The 22,328-nt window shown below is 47.1% G+C and overlaps 1 protein-coding gene across 2 annotated transcripts in view; it reads left to right on the forward strand.

Moving 5' to 3' along the window:
* Positions 1 to 22,328, forward strand: part of LIMK2 (LIM domain kinase 2) — a 55,246-nt gene that overhangs the window by 10,694 nt on the left and 22,224 nt on the right. Inside the window, exon 2 of one of the 2 annotated variants that reach the window (XM_045791390.2) lies at positions 423 to 522. In XM_045791390.2, the coding sequence (XP_045647346.1) occupies positions 423 to 522 (100 nt within the window). Of the gene's footprint in view, positions 1 to 422; positions 523 to 19,642; positions 20,109 to 22,328 lie in introns of those variants that run through there. The other variant, XM_045791391.2, reaches the window with a different exon arrangement.

Here is a 22,328-nt window from a genome sequence, read left to right on the forward strand (position 1 = left end):
TAACATGTTTAACCCAGAGAAGTTTTTCTGGGTGCTGGCTGGGAAGAGTCATAGGAAGCGCTGACCCTGAAAAGAAAGGGATCTTGTTCATTTCATCTGCTCAGAGCTATAATAAGCAAGGGCTGAAATTCTAGGAAAAGGCAGGTTTTGTTTCAGTGGAAAAAGGAACAATCAGAACCATTTCTAAAAAATGCAGTGAGACTCAACTTTTGAGGCCATGAATTCCCTGTCCCTGGGGAGATGAGCAAGCTGGATAAGTGCTTACCAGAGATCTTGTGGAGGAGGGAATTGTGCATTTATCAGAGCACTGGCCAGCCCTTTCATTATAAGTCCGTTAACTCAGTCTTATTCTGCACGATAGGAATCCCATCCCTGTACCTCCTGCTACTTTGGGCCTCTAAACTCCCTGGTTTTTTGTGCAGGTGAAGATACCTGGAAGTGTCGGGGCTGTGGGGACCATGTCGCTCCAAGCCAGAGACGGTACAGGACTGTCAACGAAGCCTGGCACAGCTCTTGCTTTCGGTAAGTGCTTCTGTCCTCCTGTCTTTGCCAGTGTACTACAGGCCAGCCATGACTTTGTGTTCTGGAAAATACAAAAACAAGTTTCAGACTTGAAAGTTCCCATTTTGGTGTGGGTTGAGGGGGTGGGGGAGGGATGTGCCAAGGAAGAGCACATTAGCAAATGTCTGGTGTGAAAGTGAAAGAGCCACCAATGGGCCAGGGAGAGCTAGAAGTAGGGTGAGGAGATGGGAGCAGCCCTTTCCAGGGTGTCCCAGCACCCTCACTTTACATATGGGGAAACTGAGACCCAGAAAGAATAACTTTCCCACAGCTACACTACTGATGATGCAGGTGCCTCAAGGGTTGTTTTTAGTGCAGTTGGCAGAGCCAGCCCTTCACCACAGGATGCCTCCCTAGTTTCCTGCTTTTTGTTTTTTAATTTTATTTTAGCTCTTAGGTTATTGTTTGAAGGCAGCTCAGTTTCTTAAAAATAACAACAGAGAATTTAAAGTTGAATTTGTTCCTGTTCTCAGTTTCCTCATCAGGAAAACATGAATGTTAAAAATTTATCTCATAGACTCGTTAAGATCGAATGAAATCATATATGCCAAGGGCTCAGCTCATGGTAGGCACCCACTGAATGGTTATTTCTTTCCCCTGTGAGATTGGAATCTTCTAGAGTGGGAGCTTGTCTGCATTCTCCAGAACATAAAACAGTGCCTGGCCTGCAGTCATTCCACATTGGAGGCTGGGTGGGCATGTGTGCCCCCGTGGTCTGAAGTGGTAGGGCTGTTGCTCACATCTTGAGAATGAGACAGACTGTAGACAGGCACCATGTGCTGTAGATTCCAGCTCCCACACACAGCTCGTGTTGCAAAGCATCCCCCGTGCTGATATCAAGTAATTTAATTGACCTTTAAGCCCTTGCCTCCACCCGGGAACCATGTGGGGGGTTGGCCTGGAGAGCCTCGGTCTCTGGAAGAGTTGGAGAGGAACTAGCATTTTTTCTGCCCTTTCAGCTCTCACTCAGAGCTCTCCAGTCTTCTCTGTGGATTTGACTGCCTTAGTTCTTCCTTTTACCCTCAGGGAAGTTGATTCTTAGTAAGGATTGGAGCAGAGTGTCAGAGCTATAAGAGACCTACAGGTAAAGCCTTTGGCTAGCCCTTTCATTTAGAGCCGAAGTGAATCTTAATGAGTTGCTAGGCCAAGGCTTACCTTGGCACCTAACCCATATGGTCATATTTATTCCTGCTATTTTCCTATTTGTGTTAATATTTTCTATCCAGAATAATCAGGACAGGGTAGAACAAGCTAATTTTTGGAATTTTTGAATTCTTCTAACATTAAAGAAATTCAGAACCGAAAGAGACCACCTATTATGTGATATAACCCTTCATTATCACAGTTGAGAGGTCTGAAACCAAAAGGACAAAAAAGAGTTACAAAGATAGGTCATGGATGACCAGAGCTGACCTTAGAACTGAAGTCTTAGGTCATTCGTGGGTCCAATCAGATTCTAGCTGGTTAGGGAACATATTTGTGTGTGTATGGTGTGTGTGTGTCAGAGTGGGGCGTAGAGAGAAAAACATACATACATGCTCAGAAAGAGGTAAGGCACATTATCATGGTGGATGAGTGCAGGCTCTGGAATGAGACTGTCTGGTTTCAAATCCTGGCTTTGCAATTTACTAACTGTCTTTGGGAGACTGCCCTGAGCTTTTTGGACACCTCATCTATGAAACAGGGATAAGTACTCATCCCACAGATTGTCAGGGAGGATTAAATGTGATAACCTATATAAAGTGCTCAGCATAGTATCTGACACATAGAATACCCATAATAGTCAGTAGCTGTCACTTTATATTATATTATGACTGTGTCTGTATACACCTACATGCATGCATTTATTTCTCTTAATACACACCCATTGGTCTTCTAATGTGGAACCTCAGAGATTAAGGTTAACTTTGAACTACCCTGGCACAGTTACACCAAAGATCATGCCTGTGAGGAAACTAGAGCATCTTGGGTAGGTCTCCTATTTACAGCTTTGTCTCAAGGACATAGTCTCTCTAATCCAGCTCTATTGAAGGAGCACTTTTCCTGACTCCTGAGCTTTCCCACGAAAACTGGATGACATGAAGTCCTCAGATGGAGCCTGTTAATTTGCCCTGGGGAGACTGGCTGCTTTGGAGCCAACTGACTTTTGCCCAGATTGGAGGAAGATCTTCAGGGCTGGGAACAACTGTATCTGACCCCAGAAGTAACCTGGTTATAATGAGCATGAGGCATCACCCTGAATGGTATTTTAAATTCTCTGATGAATTCAGAGTTCAGAGTGTCTGGGCACAGGCCTGCTGAAAGCAGGACGCTCCCTCCATGCTACCCAAAGAAATTCATTCTTCATGACTCCCTTCCAGCCTTGCTCTTACCCAGTTGAGTTACTTATAATAAAGGAAATGACTTTTCTTTTCCCCTTCCCCCACACCTTTGTTTTCCTAGTCACAGGGTGGAGCTGGATATTCAATGGAGAAATTGCTGGGGTTTGGCCCAAAGTCTCCTCCCTTCGCCTTCTCCTTACATTACCCCATCCCCCCATCTGCAGCCACATCCGTAATCCTGCCTCTGATAGCCTTCCGCCAGCTTCTCAGGTGCCTGGGACAATAGGAAGTCACTGAAGGCTGGAACTTGGGACTGTACGGCAGACGCCAGCTGACAAACCTCCTGGAAGTAGCTTAGTCTGGTGCAGTTGGGCACCTGGCCAAGATCCTTCTGATCCTGGACAGTTGTCTGAATAGCCCTCCTGCTTCCTCTCCTCAGCCTTCCCTATTTGGACTCTAAGTACCTCTGGCCTTCCCTTTCCCTGAGCGGTGCCACTGGTTCTAGAATTGGGGCCATTCTCTCTGAAGCTGCCTGGAGCTGGCTTTTCTCTCCATGGAGGAGGCCAGGAAAGCAGCCAGGCTGCATGTTGTTTGTAGCTGAGGTTGAAGTATGGAGCTGGCATGTTTTGTGGTGACTTGGCATGTTGGAAAAAACAAAGAACCTTGACATGTTTTCTGATGATGGTCCTTTCACCCTCATCAGAAGTGCTTATTAGCCAAGGAGGAGGGGTTGTGGGAAGAGGGAAAACTGCCTCTATTAATTCGTCTTTATCGCCCTTACCTGGGACTCTCTTGCTTGACCTGGTTGCTAAATGCATTATCAGAGGGGAAAAAAATCACTGTACTTAAGGCTCCTGAGAACTCTTCAGGGCCTCTTTTCTCAGGATCACAAACACAGACTCTTTGAGCTTTCTCTTTTGAGAAGTGATTTCTAATGCCTATGCTCTGGAAAAGGAATATTACAAATAGAAAGCTGTTGTCACCTTATCAGGCAACAGACCATTTCCACTAAGTTTGTGACTTCAGGAAAGGTGAGTGAAGAAATTGTACACGTAAGCAGCCAGAGACTCTGTCCTGAGCATTTCACATTTGTATCATCTAACTTAATTCTTTTTTTTTTTTAAGATTGATTTATTTATTTCAGAGAGAGAGACAGTGCAGGGCAGGGGTGGGGGCAGAAGGAGAGGGAGAGGGAGAAGCTCAGCGGGGAGCCTGATGTGGGGCTCAATCTCACAACCCATGAGATCATGCCCTTAGCCAAAACCAAGAGTCAGATACTTAACCGACTGAGCCACCCAGGTGCCCCATCTACCTTAATTTTTATAACAATGCGTAATAACCGTAGTACTGGTCATACCTATTTTACAAATAAAGAAATGAAGTTTACTTGCTCAGCATAGCTGAGATTTGAACCCAGGCATTCTGACTCCTTGCTTACAAGAGTTTGCATTCCTGAATATGGTCATGTCATTTAACCTCCCTGAAGCTCAGTTTCCTCTTCTGTAGCTTCAGAGTGAAAATACTCACCCTGCCTGCCATACCCTGGTGGTGTCAGATAACACTGAAGGGTATTGGTTCTAAGGCTTTATGAACTCGCAAGTGTCAATAAAAGTGCTGTTACTTTTCTTCTGTGTCTTTGGCTCCTGGCATGGAGGTCCATGGAGCGACCCTGCCCTGGAAGTCCATGGAGCAACCCTGCCCTCTGCTGTTACAATGTTAGTGTTGCTGCTGCATTTATGGACCCAAGCCTTTGATTTTAGTTTGCTTATTTGTCTAGTTTATCTCTAAGGAAACAGCCAGCCAGCAACTCATTAAGGCTGGCAGTTAAACAGGGTACTGGGGCGTGCCTGACAGAGGACAAACACCTGGCCTTCCTCTGCCCAAACAAGGGAGTCCAGCATGAACACAGAGTGGGGCTCCTAGTATATAGCTACGGTATGTGACCTTCAACATGCCTTAATACTGCTGTTTCTTGGGAAGAGAGAAGGAAGATCCCAAAGAAGCCCCACAGCTACTGTCTGGAGCAGAGATGAAGAGGGGTAGGGTGGAGGCAGCGACGGACGGCAGATATTTATTAAGCGTTGTATTGGTAGTTTCACTTCGATTATCTTATTCAACCCTTAAAATAACCCTACAACCCCATTTTACATGAAAACAGCAAGGTCCAGAAAGGTAGAAGAACTTGCTCCGGGTCACACACATTTGAACTCAGGTCTTCCTGGCTCTGAAGAGGGTTCTCTTTCCACTGGGACTCCCCAGAGTCAGAAGAGCTGGATTTGAGTCTTAGCTGAGCCAGGCTGGCTGTGTAGCTGTGGGCAAGTTCCTTTGTCATCGTGAGCTTCAGTTTCTCATGTATAAGAGGTAGTAAAAGTAGGGGCGCCTGGGTGGCTCAGTCGGTTATCTGCCTTCAGCTTAGGTCATGCTCCCAGGGTCCTGGGATTGAGCCCCAAGGTGGGCTCTCTGCTCAGCCGGGAGCCTGCCTCTCCCTCTCCCTCTGCCACTCCCTCTGCTTATGTTCTCTCTCTGTCTCTGTCAAATAAATAAATAAAATCTTTTTTAAAAAGTTAAAAAAAAAAAGATGTAAATGTCATCTACCCCATGAAGTAGTTGTGAGGATCAAAGAGGTGATGGATAAGAAAGCACTCTGAAAACTTGAGGACGGTATGATATAAAGGGTTAGCAGGAAGCAGCACATGGTAAATTTGTGCTGCTTATATTAGCAGTTCACATATAATTTTGAGCATCATTTGCTGTATTAAAGGCACCAAATTAGATGATGTTGGGGATACAGATTTAACATAGTGCCCTGGTCTCCTAACTGGCTCCCTCAGACAGCTGAAAAACAGGTAATAATGTGGAGCATTTCTAATAATGGGCTCTAGTCTGGCTTCCATTCTCATTCCCCTGAAACAGTGTTCCCTTAGTAAGTTTCCAGGGGACAGCCACATCTGTCCATCCACTGGCCGCTCTTCAGGCTTCATCTTATATGACCTCCCAGATTGCGCTAGAGGTAGTAGAGACAAGTGAATGAGTTTGGAGTCAGCCTGCTTGGGTTTTCATCCCAGTTTATCCTGAGTCAGCCGACCTTGAGTTTCTTTGCCACAGTTTCCTCACCTAGAAAAGGAGAAGTGAAATGCTTCCTACCTCAAAAACTTGTGCTGATTAAATTTGATCATGTATTCAAAGCCCTTCACACAGTACCTGGCCATAATTAGGATTTAATAGATGTTAACATTTTTTGTTAGTGTCTTTGTCACTCTTGAAACCCTTGGCTTCCATGACGTTCCATACTGTCCTGGTTTCTACTCCCTTCCCGCCACTCTTCTGGTCATTCCAATTTGCTTATCCCCTATCTGGCTCTGAATGCCGCTATCTCTCCAAGCACATTCTCTTTCTCCCTAGGCAATCTCACCCACACCTATGGCTTCTGTTGTCCTCCACACATTGATGACCCCGAAATTCATATCTACAGTCCAAACCTTTCTACTGGGCTCTGGTCCTATCTATCTTGCTGTCAACTTCCCCTGTCCATTTGAGTGTCTTCCGGGTATCTCAGACCCAGCTGGACTTTCAATCTTCCTCCCAAAACTAGCTTCTCTTCAATATAACCTGTCCTGTTGAATGGCATGACCATCCACCCTGCTGCCTAAATCAGAACCCAGAAGTGCTTCTTGATACCTCCTCTCTCTTATCCCATATCCACATCTGTCAGTTTTATCTCCAGATTATATTTTGAATGCGTCCATGTCTTTCCATTTCTCCTACCACCATCCTGTTCAGGCTACCATCGTGTCTCCCCTGGATAATTGCAGTAGCCTTCTAACTATGCGTAGTCACTCACACCACCCAATCCATTCTCCACAAAGTGGCCAGAGTGAATGACCTTTAAAAAAAAATCTGACCACGTCACACTGCTGTCTCTCCATCCTTACATTACCTCCACAACTCTGTAGCACTCTCGGATAAAAACCAGTCCTTAATGTGGCCTACAAAGCCCTTTGTGGTCTCGCCTCTCCCCACCGCCTTCTGCTCTCTCTCTTTCAGTCTCACTGCTCTTCTTCACAGGGTCCAGAACATACCTTGCTTCCTTCTGACAGGCCCTTGTTCCTGCTGTTCTCTCTGCCTGGAATGCCCCCTCACTCCCTTTTGGCCTAATTAACTTCTGCTCATCCTTCACATCTTTACTTGAACGTCTCAGGGAAATAATTATAGAATAGGTCATGGCCCCTGTTTTATGCTTTCACAGACCTTCCCTTTGAAGCTTTTTTGGTGGTTTTAACTCTACATTTATTCATTTGATCATCTCCTCAATGACATCCTGAGACCTCTAATATTCTGTGAAGTATAACCTAGTCATGGACCATGGGACATTTTGCCCCTCATTGTGTCACCACTGAGCACATCATTGGTGTGGGGGAGATATTTGTTGAATGAATTGCCAGGGTGGCCAAGAGATATGATGTAAGCGAGGCCTTTCCCTGCCCTTCCCCATATCCTTCCCTTAGCAGCCACTACGGCTGCAGTTACTATAAGTGGCAGAGAGGAGTACGTTCGAGAGTTCGGGTTATTTTAGAAAATTACTTGCAAGTGTCAAGGTAAGAAGTTAAAGCTTTGTCTTCTTGCCCCAAAGGAGACAGAAAGGATGACCCAGGAATCTTGTCCAGGTCTTGAGCTGTACTTCTCTGTAGGTACCAGCCAGACAGGAAGAAACCCTGGAGAGAAAAGCAGTAGAGGGAAGAATGAGTCCAGCTACTCTAGACCAAACTAATTATGAATTGAAATCTGATAAATTTCAGTTCTTTTTTTTTTTTTAAGATTTTATTTATTTATTTGACAGAGAGAGAGACAGCCAGCGAGAGAGGGAACACAGCAGGGGGCGTGGGAGAGGAAGAAGCAGGCTTCCCAGCAGAGCAGGGAGCCCAATGTGGGGCTCAATCCCAGGACTCCGGGATCATGCCCTGAGCCGAAGGCAGACGCTTAACGACTGAGCCACCCAGGTGCCCCCAAATTTCAGTTCTAATTATAAGTTTGTTTGTTTGTTTAGAGGGGGAGAGAAGGATAGAGGAGAATCTTAAGCAGCCTCTATACCCATCACGGAGCCCTACACAGGGCTTAATCCCACAACCCTGAGATTATGACCTGAGCCAAAATCAAGAGTCGGACACTTAACTCCTGAGCCACCCAGGTGCCCCTATCTTTTAATTTATGAGAGAGAGAGAGAGTGAGAAAAGTGCACAGCGGGGAGGGACAGAGGGAGAGAGAGTCTTAAGCAGACTGCATGCTGAGCATGGAGCTCAACATGGGGCTCAGTCTCAGGACCCCAAGACCGTGACCTGAGCCGAAACCAAGAGTCAGACGCTTAACTGATTGTGCCACCCAGGTGCCCCTTTTTATTTGTTTTTTATATTTTATTTATTTATTTTTAAGGTTTTTTTGTTTGAGAGAGAGAGAGCACGAGCAGGGGGTAGGAGTAGAGGGAAGGGAGAAGTAGGCTCCCTGCCGCGCAGGGAGCCTGATGTGGGGCTCATCCCAGGACCCCAAGATCATGACCTGAGCCAAAGGCAGTTGCCTAACTGACTGAGACACCCAGGCGCCCCTTTTTTTATATTTTAGAAATCTTTGAAGGGTAGCATTAGCTAAATATGTATATTAAGTATAGTGTGGAAAAAATGGAATACTTATATAATATCTTTTACTTATGGGTGATTTTTGGCAGGTAGTGAGTAGGTTGGTGATTCTCCAAGAAGTTGGAAATGAAGTTTGTCCTCTGGGGGTTAAACCACTCAGATCTACATGTAATAAGAGCAGTATCATGTGGTCGTTAAGAGCATAGACTCTAGAACCAGATTGCTTGGGTTCAAGTCCTGATTCTGTCATCTATTAGTTGTGCACATTGGGCAAGTTACTTACCCTTTTTGTGCTTCATTTCTTCATGTATAAAATGGAGATACTTAACCTTCTGCCTACTTCCTAGCGTTATCATGGAGGGTAAATGAGGGAAGTCCTGTGTAGTACTGGGTAGGAACAGGGCCTCACATGGTGTGAGCACTCATGAGTGTTAGCCATTTGTTATTAGCTACTAGGAAGCCACATGTGTCTCAGAGCTGAATAATATGTGAATCGGTGATTGTTAAATATCTGAAGAAGTAATGCTCTTTTTTCAGTTAAAAATCAGTTTTAAAGCCAGTGGAGTAATGAGTAGCCAGCAGTGAAACAGAAAGTGAAAAGTCCATGAGGGAAAACTAGTAGCACGCCCAGATAAAAATATCGAATCTGGATTTGGTCACCGGAAGGGGGTTCTTTGGTGTAGACAGGGCGGGTTTGGCTGGCTCACTAGTACCAGAATGAAATTTCTGTCCATGGCTCATCTCCCTTTAAATCCATGCTCACAGAACAGCCCTTCTGATGCGTAATTCAGCTTCTTGGGCTTCTTGATAACTGGAAGGGTCTGGAGGTTCTACCTGTATAGAGGATGTAGGTGTTCTAATTTCAATTGTGAATTCATAAATGGACCATAGGATTGATAAATGGTTAGAGCCATCCTAGAATGTCTTCACGTCTCTGGGTACCATGAAGTCCTGTTTCTGGACTTCAGAGGCCAAAAATGAGGCCTGAATTAGGGTCATTCACCAAGGTAATGCTAGCCTTGGAGAGGTCTCTGTGGTCAGCCAGTCAACCTTTCTCTGACCCCAACCCCTTCCTTGTGTCTCTCTTCAGTATTGGCCTACTGGTGTGAAAGGGTTTTTTTGTTTTGTTTTGTTTTTTTGTTTTTGTTTTTTACCTAAATCCTTCCTTTTACAGAAGAAGAAATTAAAGCCCAGAAAGGTTTAATGGCTTGCCTCAGATCACACAGCAAGTCTATTTTTAGCCAGGTCAAATTATCAGGTCTTCTCTTTCAGGCCAGGGTTATTTTCCTGGCATCACCTGGAGATTTATTAAGGTATCCAAAGCATTTTTTTTTCCCCCGCTGCAGCCAGGAGAAGAATGTCTACATAAACACAGTTTTGGACACCGAATGTTGGACATTAAGTTGTATCATAGAGCAACAGTGGATGATTATCTCTAAGGGGTCACAACCTCATTCTTTTTTTTTTTTTTAAGATTTTATTTATTTATTCATGAGAGACAGAGAGAGGCAGAGGGAGAAGCAGGCTCCCCGTGGAGCAGGGAGCCCAATGCGGGACTCGATCCCAGGAACCTGGGATCACAACCCAAGCTGAAGGCAGACACGCAACCGACTGAGCCACCCAGGCTCCCCTCACAACCTCATTCTTAAGTGCTTAAGGACTAGTTGGCCAGCAAACTTCCTGTGGACATATCTGTAGCCAGTGTAGACTTGAGACATAAATGCCCTCTTAAGGAGACAAATTTGACAACTAAAGACCAGCACTCTCTTTGGTTTCGGCTTTATGTTCCGTTCATTGGGAACCTCCGCTTGCTTAAACACCTCTGATAACTCTTCACTGCCTGTGGGTGACTCACCTCACAGACCTGCCTCTTGGTGATCTGCCTTTGCCCTCTCCCACCATCCCAGCCTCCTCTCTGATCACCCTTCACATGTGCCCTGCTCTGCAGCTTACGGACCATACTCTGTTATGCCTCAGTGCATTTGCACATGTTGTTCCTTCAGGCTAGAATCCCTCTTGTATGCCTGGTAATCAGCCTTTAGATTCAACTGATACATCTTTTTTTTTTTTTTAATGATTTTTTATTATATTATGTTAGTCACCATACAGTACATCCCCGGTTTCCGATGTAAGGCTCGATGATTCATTAGTTGTGTATAACACCCAGTGCACCATGCAATACGTGCCCTCCTTACTACCCATCACCGGTCTATCCCATTCCCTCACCCCCCTACCCTCTGAAGTCCTCAGTTTGTTTCTCATAGTCCATAGTCTCTCATGTTTCATTCTCCCTTCTGATTACCCCCCCTTTCTTTATCCCTTTCTTCCCCTACCGACCATCCTAGTTCTTATGTTCCGTAGATGAGAGAAATCATATGATAGTTGTCTTTCTCTGCTTGACTTATTTCACTTAGCATTATCTCCTCCAGTGCTGTCCATGTTGTAGCAAATGTTGAGAACTCGTTCTTTCTGATAGCTGAGTAATATTCCATTGTATATATGGACCACAACTTCTTAATCCAGTCATCTGTTGAAGGGCATCTCGGCTCCTTCCACGATTTAGCTATTGTGGACAATGCTGCTATGAACATTGGGGTGCATATGGCCCTTCTCTTCACTACGTCTGTATCTTTGTGGTAAATACCCAGTAGTGCAATGGCTGGATCATAGGGTAGCTCAATTTTTAACTTTTTAAGGGACCTCCACACTGTTTTCCAGAGTGGCTGTACCAACTTGCATTCCCACCAACAATGTAGGAGGGATCCCCTTTCTCCACATCCTCTCCAACAATTTCAACTGATACATCTTGTTCCCTGTGGCAGAACCTCGCCGGATCCACCCTGAACTTTCCCCACCAAACAGACTTTCTTCCTCTTTGTTATTCTCATACCTCAGTTATAGTTCTGTCAGTATCTGTTTACACATCTAACATCACTCTTTTTTTTTTTTTTTTTTTTTGACAGAGATAGAGACAGCCAGTGAGAGAGGGAACACAAGCAGGGGGAGTGGAAGAGGAAGAAGCAGGCTCATAGCGGAGGAGCCTGATGTGGGGCTCGATCCCATAACGCTGGGATCACGCCCTAAGCCGAAGGCAGATGCTTAACCGCTGTGCCACCCAGGCGCCCCCACATCTAACATCACTCTTAGATTATGAAATTCTCCAAGTCTGGAGCCATATCTAGTTCATCTTTGTATCCAGAGCTTAACCCTAACCCAGAGCGCAGTGGGTGCTCAGTGTTTGTTAGGCAAATGATGTTTTTGTCAAATGACCACCTTTCTTTTTGGACATGTGGATGAAGCCCTTTCAGTATGCATCAACACCATCTCTTTGCTCTGCAGTTTTCTCCCAAGCAAGAGCTTTCCTTCTGAAGTGGGAGAATGGAGAAAGACCTGTGTTTATAAATGTCATTACAAAGCCTAAAACCATCAAAGCTCAAGGGATGGCATGCCTTCTGCACTGTGGCAGCTAATTTGCCTTGTATTTTTCCCCCGAGGGTTAGAATTCCCCCTTCCTTTGGGCAGTACTGGAGGGGTGCTAGCAAATTCTCTTTCTCCACATTCATCACTATTAGCACGAAAAACCTCCCAAGTACCTCAAACCAGATTTGATGATAGTTTTCTTCTGTCAGTCATCTTCTGGTCATACCTTCCTGAGGCTGCTCTGTAGTGATCCTGCTTAGATCAGAGGGCGCTCTACTGGGCTCCCATCAATAGTACTGACTCTTACAGCAGCATCAGCTGTTTCTGAAATTGGCTGATGTCAGCCCTTGTGTTTTGTTTCAGTTCCAAATGTGGCCTTTTCATGAGATGACCCTATATGCTGGAGTCATCTTTTCCCTCCATACCCTGAGTGCCACTGTAATATCACTGAATTAAAAAGAGAGGCAGCTACTGTGGAGTTACAAATGAGTAAGAACAATACCAGGAAGGTGAAAGTCCCCAGTGAGCCAAGGCTTTACAAAATATCAACCACCAAACATTTATTTTTTTAAGCTCAATCCAGAATAAGAAGGTGAACAACCTATCTTTGAATCATTTCCTCATTTGTAGCCAGGGGGTAATAATGACCTATCCTGCTTGCCTCTCAAGGTTAGTGTAAGAGAAGAATGAAATCAAGTGGAAGAGCCCATAGGAAAGAGTAAAGTAGTGGATTCAGTCTTCAGTGTACATCAGAAACACTGGGGCTTGTTTAAAATGTGGATTCTTGGGCATAGTCTAAGCAATTCTTACCATGTAGGCTTCAGGTAAGGCCCTGGAGTCTTCATTTTCAACCAGCTGCCCCCGGGAGTCTGATGCTGCTGTTCTCTCAACCACGTTTCAGAAATACCACTGCAAATCAAATAGCAAGTGTAAAATAGTTATTTGAGGCAGCTTTACTGTCTCGGATCTGGAATCCAAAGACTTGGGTTAAATTCCAGCTCTGCCAATTCCTGGACCCATGTCCTCGAATCACAGCCTTCTCTGTGAACCTTAGTTCTTCATATGTAAAAAGGAGATGGCAACCTCAACCTCACAAAGTTTTGAGAATTAAATGAGAGCCTTTGTGAGCAAGCCTACCTCAGTTCCTAACTCATGGAACTTAGTGTTTTGCAGAGTGAGAACTAAGTGTCCACGACTTCTGGAATGTGGTGTCATGTTAACAAACACCCAGCAAAAGATAATCCTTGGCGTCCGTCTTAAGTGTCATGGAAATCTGGATAGAACCTTAGAGATTTAGTCCAATCCTTTGATTTACAGCTCATGAACTTGATACTAGGAAGGGAGGATGGGAAGCCCAAGATCATGAGGGTACCAAATCACATGAAATGTGTTTAGTTTTTAGATAGAAAATTATTTCCCAGTATACTGAAAAAAGAAAAAAAATGAAAAATCATTGTGGCATAGTAGCAGAACCACTATTAGTAATTTTTGAGAAACCTCATAGAATGCGGGCAGTACCCCAAGTACAATGATTATTTGATCCACACCTGCCTTGTACCAGGGATTTATTAGCAAAATAAAGGTGGAAATGGCTAACTGGCTCAGTTTTCAAAAAGGAGGAAAAAGAGATCCTGGAAAAAGTAAACTCATAATCCTTTTGACTTGATTCCTTCATCAAATTCTAATGGAATTCTGTGGAATTTTGCAGATGATAGAATAGGTGGACAATGAGCACTTAGAAAAGAGTCCATCACTAGGATTCAGCAGTAGTGAATTAGTCATGACTTCATGTTTTCACTGGGTTGCAAGTCATGAAACCCTCTCTTGATTTCCACAAGGCATTTGGTAAGCTCTTTCATGATATCCTGACAGTAAGAATGTGGGCAGGAAACCTAGAAAAATCAGATGCAGGAATTCAACACACTCAGCAGTTTGGGGCCCTATACTGGAGAGGTGCGATTCCTAAACACCTTGCTAGGGCTCATGTTGAGGAAAAGGCATGGGATTTGAGGTCAGCAAGGTGGCTTTTAATCTCGGTCTTGTACTTCCCAGCAGTAACCTCGGATGAATCACCTAATATCTTTGGGCTTCCCTTGCCCAGCCTGTGCTATAGGTATCTCTCATGAGGTTGTTACAGGGACTAAACTAGATGATGAATATAATAGCCCTCTGTGAACTGAAAATGCTTTATAAACAGTAGTTACCATCATCATTCTAGTACTATAGTTGCTCATAAGGGGGTTCTTAAGTCATCTGTTTATGTAGTGGGCATCTCTGGATGCAGGGTGAGCCTGGTATGGGCCTCATGTAGTTTGATCTGGCACTAGACAGATACGGGCTCAGAGCCCTTCCTGTGTGGTGCTTAGGGATACATCAAGGGAACTCTTCCCAGAAGAGATTGAGTGCTCTGTTGGAGTTGGACCTGGAAAAAGGAGACAGCCACCAGCCTGAAGATGGAGGAGGCTGTAGGAGGAGCTAAGACAGCAAAGGCTTGGGAAAGCCTGTGTGGCTGGGGCAGGAAGTGGAATGGGGTAGGAGGTGGCCAGAGCCATGACCCTGGTGGGGACGCTGAAGAAAGAGCCCAGGAAGGGCATCTGGGTGGCTCAGTTAGTTAAGCGTCTGACTGTTGATTTCAGCTCAGGTCATGATCTCAGTGTTGTGGGATCGAGCCTCACATCAATGGGGAGTCTGCTTCTCTCCCTCTCCTTCTCCCTCTCTCCCTCCCCCCACTATTATGCACGCAGTCCCTCTCTTTCTCTCTCTCTCAAAAAAATACATAAATCTTAAAAAAAAAAAAAAAAGAAAGAAATAAAAAGAAATAGCCCCGGGAGTCTTGAGTGCAGTGCACCCAGGCAGGCTTTGTCTTTGGACAAGAGCACTAGGAAAAAAGTGTAAGGAGGTGTTTGTTCTAAATCTTGGGATTTCTTTTTGTTGTTATCCATTTATCATTTTACAAACCAGTACTTAAGTGTAAGGAAAAAATGCAAGCAGTATCAAAATGGTAGAAAATCAATGCTGTTTTTATCCCTGCTTCCAGATGTCTCACTACTTGAAAGGAGAAACTGATAACCAAGTAGTGAAGTCTTCCAGATGTTCTCTAAGGATTGTGTATGTAGAGTTTTTAAATAATGGAATTATAGTGTACACTCTTTCTGACACTTGGATTTTTTTATATAACACCTTACCTCATTATTTTTAACAGCAGCATAATATTCTGTAGTATGCATGTGTAATTGTATTTCACCCACTCCTATTTTTTTTTTTAAGATTTTTTTTATTTATTTGACACAGAGAGAGAGAGCACAAGCAGGGGAAGCGGGAGAGGGAGAAGCAGGCTCCCTGCTGAGCAGGGAGCCGAATGCGGGGCTCAGTCCCAGGACCCTGGGGTCATGACCTGAGCCAAAGGCAGATGCTTAACTGACTGAGGCACCCAGGTGCCCTGAGCCCACTCCTGTTAATAGACACATGACTGTTCCTAATCTTTTAGTATTAAATAGTGCTGGATATGTGTCCTAGCTCATTCGCAGGAATATTTCTCTGGGTAAGACTTCTTTCCTTTTTTTTTTAAAGATTTTGTTTATTTATTTGAGAGAGAGAGAGCACGCACACACAAGCTGGGGGAGGGGCAGGCAGAGGGAGAAGCAGGCTCCTGCTGAGCAGGGACCCCCCCCCCACACGCGGGGGGGGGGGGGCTCAGTCCCAGGACCCCGGGATCATGACCTGAGCCGAAGGCAGATGCTTAACTGACTGAGCCACCCAGGCACCCCCCTCTGGGCAAAATTTCTATCAGTGGAATATCCAGGACTCCTGTTTTAGAAAGATGACTGCTATAGTCATGTTGTAAGAGAGGAGGAGCAGAAGCTAGAGAAATGGTCAGTAGATGGGGATAGCAATGCTCACCTTTCAAGGTTCAGAAGCTATTGGAGTCCCCAGGAACTCCCTTCCTTGGTTGGAGTCCTCCTGGCCAATAGAGGGCCCCACAGGAACACAGTTCCTTGGGCTTTAGCTATCTGACCAGAGCTGCCTTCTGAGGAGAGGTTCGGGTGATTCATTCATTCACCACCACTCCTCACCAGAGTGCTCACTTGGGGCTGCCAGCCTTGAAAGCTATTGCCTTCAGCCTCTCACATCTCATCTGGTTCTGAAGAATCAGTTTGCTTGGCTCCTCATCAGGTTTCCAACTTGCGAAATGTGCAGGAGATTAGTACCTCTCCTGCCATCTTATCCTGTCCCTAACTGCCAGTCCAAGGATCCTTGCAGTTGCCTCTGGCAGCCATAACTGCTGAATCTTCTGCCAGCTGCTCTAGGGACCTAGAAGAGCAGCTTTACACCCAGGGCCAGTAACCAAAGGCAGGAGGGGGAAGTATAGTCTCCAGTGTGACCTTTCACCTCCCAGTTCTGGGTGGTTTAGGCCCTTTGAAGTTAGCCTTGAAGAACCACACACTTGGGTCTAAGCAGCCAACAGTTTATCACATCTGGTGATCAGTCCTTCAGTGGTTCCTCCTGAAGTCTGGATTTATGGAGGTCAGATGGATTCCACCTAGGAGGGGCTTCCGCTCATGACATGAGGAGACGGCTGCCCCTCTTTGAAGGGGAGGCAGTTTTCATAGCATTGAGAAGCCCTCACACCAGTTCCCCACACACCCACCCACCCACCGAGTCCTTTGTAAGCAGAGTGGGGGGGAATAGAGAACGCCTGAAGCCTCCTGCTCGCATTCCTAGACACCGACTCACTGCGCCCGCCGCTGCTGGAACAGCAGAGCTGTGTGAAATGTCAAGAGGAGTTATGCTCATGGGCTCCCTGGCCCCAGTCTCTTTGTGGCTTGCATTTTCTTCCATCTGCACTCTGTTCATCAGATGAAAATCAGAGGGTGCAATTAGAAGATAATTTGCTAGTTCCAGACTTAATTTGGGGCCCCCTTCTTGCCTGATCGAGTTACAAGGGAACATAATAGATTTTTGGTGAGAAATAGTTGGCTCTATCACTGGGAGAAAGAGCTCCCAGCTTTCCAGCTGAACAGGCCTTTTGGTATCCTGTGTGTTGTTTCCCCTTTCTACCCTGCCTGACCTCCTCTATTGCTCCTTTGTGGTCCCCAGGTTGGGATCCCAGTCACCTCAGAGCTGGCTCAAGAAGTTTAAACTCAGTTTGAGACCCAAGGAAAACAGGGAGCCCTCCGCAAACTCCTAGGGTTGAAAGTGTTGAAGCTGGAAGCCATTTAGAGATCTAACCAAGGCCCAGACAGAGGCAGCGACTTGCTGAAGGCCACATAGCTAGCCCATAGTGGTAGTAACAATAGTCTTAATGGTATTAGCAGCTAACATTTATCAACCCTTAATGTGTTCCAGACTCTGTGCCAAGGGCTTACACGCAGCACATTGTCACATTCAAACCCAGACAGTCTGGCTTCGGGCCCAGACTGGGTTCCAGCACAGCAATGTTAGAGCTCAGTATAGAAAGCCTGGGTTCGAATCCTGGCTTCTCCTCTTACTTATTTAGCTGGGTAACCTCATACAAGCAATTTAGACCCTGTACTTCAATTCCTCCCTCTGTAAGAAGGGAGAACGCATAGCACTACTGACTAGTGTGGGTTAAAATTCATTCATATGTGTGAGTGCTGTGAGCAGTGCTTGGTGCAGAGTGAGTCCCCATCCAGTGCTGCTTACTCCCTGCTGGCTGCCTCTGGGGCTGGAGTGTGGTGTCTGTGTGCCAGTACATAGATGTGGCTGAGTTCTGCACACATGCCAAAAGCTGGTCTTCACTATTAGGGGCAGTAGACAGAGTGCTTGCGTGCCTTAGCTGCAGAGCAAAGGTTGGTGAACTATAGTCCATTGCCTGTTTTTGTATGGCCTGTGATTTTTACATTTTTTAATGAGTGGGGGTGGGGAAGCAAAAGAATGTTTCATGGCACATGAAAATTACATGAAATTCTATTTTCATTGCCCATAAATAAAGGCTTGTTGGAAAGCAGCCATGTCCATTTGTTTATATTTTTTATATGGCCACTTTCGCACTGCAGTGACAGATTCTGTATTTGTGTAGGCCTGCAAAACCTAAAATATTTGTTCTCAGGCCCTTTAGGGAAAAAGTGTCCTGACCTGTGATCTACAATCACACAGAGTATGTTTGAAACCCAGCTGCACCACTTACTAGCCGTTTGTCTTCAGGTTATTGACATAACCCTTCTGAACCTCAGTTTCCTCATCTGTTAAATGGGGATGATAACATCTACCCCATATATTGGCAATTTAAGTATGATAGATAACAAATGGAGGGCACTTAATACCGTGGAACATACCAAGTGTTTAATAAATGGTATCTGGGTGCAAACACAGGGTGCAAACACAATCTCTCTTATCACACTCATTGTTACCCTTGTGCCCAGTCAGTAGAGGAATGGGAAAAGGTTCCCTTGTAACCCAGCCACCACCTTTGCCACAGACTTTCCTGTCACGGTGACAGGGTGACTTCAGTAGAGAGGAATGTGTGCCTGGTAGGAGAGAGCGGCTGTTACTCCCTCAAGTCCAACAGTGGGGTCTGGATGTGTCCCCCTCCAGCAACCTTGCTTTTCCCCTCGCAGCCCTGCAGGCAGAGGAATAAGGGGCTTTCCCAGTGGTGGGCTCTGGTTTGGTCATCCCCTCAGCTGGTGCTCTTCAGCCAGGCTGCCACTCCAGATACTTAGGCCCATCATCCCCACAGGCATTTCCAGCCTTGTCCTCCATCGTGCTCCATTTTTCAGTTTGAGAAGCCTGGTTGCCAGGGACACAGCAGAAGAAGCACCACTGCCCACTGAGGCCAATGGATGGTGTTCTGGCAATGAGAGAAAAAATGAAAGAGAGGTAACAGGTGACCTGGGCTCCAGTTCCTGTGCTGTCTCCAACTGGCAGAAAGGCTTTGAGGGATATATTTCCCCTTAAAGAGTCAGAATGAGCTCTGGGCTGAGAACTCTGGCTGTGGGGCTCTCACACAGGCCTACATTTAAATCCCAGCCCTGTCGCTGACTAGTATTTTGGACTTGGGTTAGTTAGCTAATCTCTCAGAACCTCGCTTTCCTTGTTGGAGATAATTCCCATCTTGGAGAAATAAGAGAGTGCTACACAGGGTTTGCTACGTGGAGAAACGTCAGGTGTCAGTTAACACTCTAGGCCTTGTTTCCTCATGCTCAGCACAGCTCTGCCCAGAAGTGGAGTGGCAACCCCCATTGGCTAGCTCTGGGGGCTGTCCCCAGGCCAGGCAGAGGAAAGGGATGAATGGGGAGCCTAGCGCCAGGACCCAGTAGATACCAGTCCGGAGCAGAGAATCTAGAGGGCAGCTTTCTGGACCTGGGTTTCTAGTCTCTAGACCTGCCTCCCCTGCCCAAGAGACAGCACCCCCCCACCCCCCCCAGCCCCCCCTCACCACCCCACCCCGCCTTTGGGGGGGGGCGTGGCTTGGCCTGGAATTGGTATCCTGTGCTTTCCTTCACCTCCGAGCAGAGTTGCAGAGTTAACTATCCTTTGGGCAGCTCCTCAGGCTGGGGACACTTGGAGGCAGATGGGCTCTCTTTCTCTCTCTCTGCCCTGCCCTTTCCGAGCTCAGGGGTGGACGCTCAACCAGTCCTGGTTATTGTCTGTGGCGCTAGCCTGCAGCCTCCCTCCAGCCCAGCTCCACCCCTTGCCTGCAAGGTCTATTTCCTAATAGCTGCTCCAACCACACACCTCGGTTCCGCGAGGAGCCCCTCCTCTTCCTCCCTCCCTCCCTCATCAGGGGAGGGACTGAAGAAGAAGGCTAACTTGACAGCAGCTCTTCTTTCTTAGCTAGTCACCGGCTCCGGCCCAAGAATCCCTGTGTGTGTGTAGCCTCTGCAGAGAGGTGTTTCTCCCGGAGTCCTGAGGGTCCACCGGAGCTTCCGAGAACTGGGGAGGAGCCGTCCCAGCCATGACCCCCTGCGGGAATCTGCTGGGGGGCAAGTGGCCCGGAGTCCTCACGCCCCTCCGGCTTCTCCGGAGGGAGAGGTGAGCCCTGGGCAGCCCGCCCACAGCCAGAGGTGCCGGGAGCCCTGGGCCTGTCATGGTGGCCGTCCGCAGCCAGCCTGAGGCACTCCCAGACGGGTTTGCAGCTGAGCTTGTTTATCTGGTGTGGGAAGAAGATGGGGAGTTACTTGTCCGTCCCGGCTTACTTCACCTCCAGAGACCCCTTTCGGTGAGTTGGGCTCTGAGTCCCCCTCTCCACATCTCCTCTTCTGGCCCCTGATCCTTAGGGTGGGCAGAGGCCTCCCTGAACCTGCTTCTCAGATTTCACTTGTCCGTTGACCATCGGTACTGTCAGGCAGAAGCTAGCAGAAGCTCTTTCCAAGCAGAATAGGCCTGGGGAAGGCTTCCACCATGTTCTAGGAAGGTGAGGTGAGAGATATGCCCAGACGGAAGCTCCTGGGGAACTCCAGCTCTGCTTCCTTCCCAGGCACACCTGGCAGAGCCTCCAAAAGATGCCGGTGACCCTGCCTGTTCTTGGTGTTACTGCTTCCGGGGGAAGAGCACAAATAGGGCGCTTTCTTCCAGCTTTCACATGTCTTACCTGCAGTCCGTGCTGTCTGCCAGGAATTTGTCCCAACAAGCAGGATGGGCAGGTTTTGTCAAACAGCATGGAAGAAGCTGGCAAGGCCTGGGTGTGGGCAGCCTGGTACACAGTAGGTGCTCTATAAACATTTTTTATATTAATGGCAGGCACATTTGCCTCTGGCACCAAGGGCTTCTGAGCTCCCAGGTGAGTACAGTTGCTAGGTAAAGGCCTGGGCAGGTGCTTCCGAGACTGGGGCAGTTGGCTTTGAAGTGTCCTGAGCTTCCTGCCCAGCCCCCGCCAACTCCCCCACTCCCACCCCACGCAGGCCAGTTCCCCAGACCTGAGACCTCTGCAGGCCTTTCTCTGTACGGCTTCTCAGAGGGAGATGTGGAAACTTTCTACTTCTGACCTGCCTTTCTTTGCTCTCTGCCCCACCCTACCTCCAACAGAAACTCCCCAGGGGGTTTCTAGCCCTCAGGGTCCCTCCTGAATGGAGCCATTCCTGGCCAGGGTGGGGCTTGTTTTCATTCTTCAGAAGCAGCCTGTTGTTCCAAGGGCTGCCTCCCCCTCACCAGTGGTCCTGGTCGACCTCTCCCTTTTGGCTTCCCCAACCCAGCTCCATGCCCAGACCTCGCTGCCAGGATACTAGTCAGGTGGCCATGCCCTGAGCAGAAAAGCAGAACACCATGTGGTTTCCCGGAATTACTGGACCCTGGTAGAGTGATGGGAAGCCTTTGGATTTGGGGGGAGGGGGGTAGCGGACTGGTCCTCAGTGCTAACTCTTCCAGGCATCCTGTTAGGCACTTTTATCTTTTGATTCTCTCAAAGCCTGATGGCATTGTGTATCCCAATTTTATGGAAGAGGCAACCACTTTCAACAGAATTAACTTGTGGAGTCTCTCTGGTCACCTTTCCTGTCTTTCTGAGTTTGTTTCCTCCTTCGGGAGGCTGCACCTTCCTCTGCTCACACCTCCCCCAAGGGCAAGTCTCAGGTTTGCTTTTCTCTCCCAGCAGAGAGAGTCCAGAAAGGGCCCCCACAGTTTGCCTGGCACATTGAAGGGATGGTAAAAATTCTTTTCTGAAGAGCCAGTGGAAATTGATCTTGAGTTTAGGAGTAGGTTTTGCCATGTGGAATCAAGATGCCAAGCGTTTGAAGTAGCCACTAGTTTAGACCAGGGCCTCATTAATCCCTCTCACTCTTAATCCTGGAAAGGCAGTTTGGGGGAGGGGTTGTTCCCTTAGGAGCAAGGAATGCCATGCCCCTTTTAATCTCTGGGGACAGGACACAACTCAGAGCTAGAGCAGATAATGAACTCTCAACCTGGACCTTTTGAGGGTCATGCCACCAGTGCCACCCAGGCCTGCCTGTTCCTTGTCTTGCTGTGTCTCAGTGCCTCTGGGGAACTGACTACCTTCTCTCTGCCCAGTCCTTGTTTGCCCAGCTGGAGTCAGGGGGGTACTGATTTACCTTAGCCCCTCCCACCTCCCCCAAATGAGAGGCCACATTCCTGGAGCCACTTCTGAAGAGATAGCCAGCATGCAGGGCTTTGTGCCCCACAGGAAGGACCACCCAGACCTTCTGCTCTCCCAGGTACCAGTCTAATCAATCACCATTGTCACTGGTCAGAAAGCTGCTCCCACCATCAGTCCCCTCCCTTATTTCAGGGCATCCTCAAGGGCTCCTCTGACCAGGTGCCAGTCCTCTCCCTGGGCCTCAGTTTCCTCCACTGCAGAGCATAGGGGTTGGACTTTCTGGGCTCCTGAACACAACCTTTACCAGATTCTGTGAAACAAATTAAGTCCTTGACCCCAAGTGTCTGGGGGAGTACAGAGTCCACAGGAGTTCTAGGGCTGTGGTTGCAG

Source organism: Ursus americanus, chromosome 30 (genome assembly GCF_024610735.1).
Source record: "Ursus americanus isolate L20-20 chromosome 30, mUrsAme1.1.p, whole genome shotgun sequence".
In the NCBI taxonomy this organism is placed as follows: Eukaryota; Metazoa; Chordata; class Mammalia; order Carnivora; family Ursidae; genus Ursus; species Ursus americanus.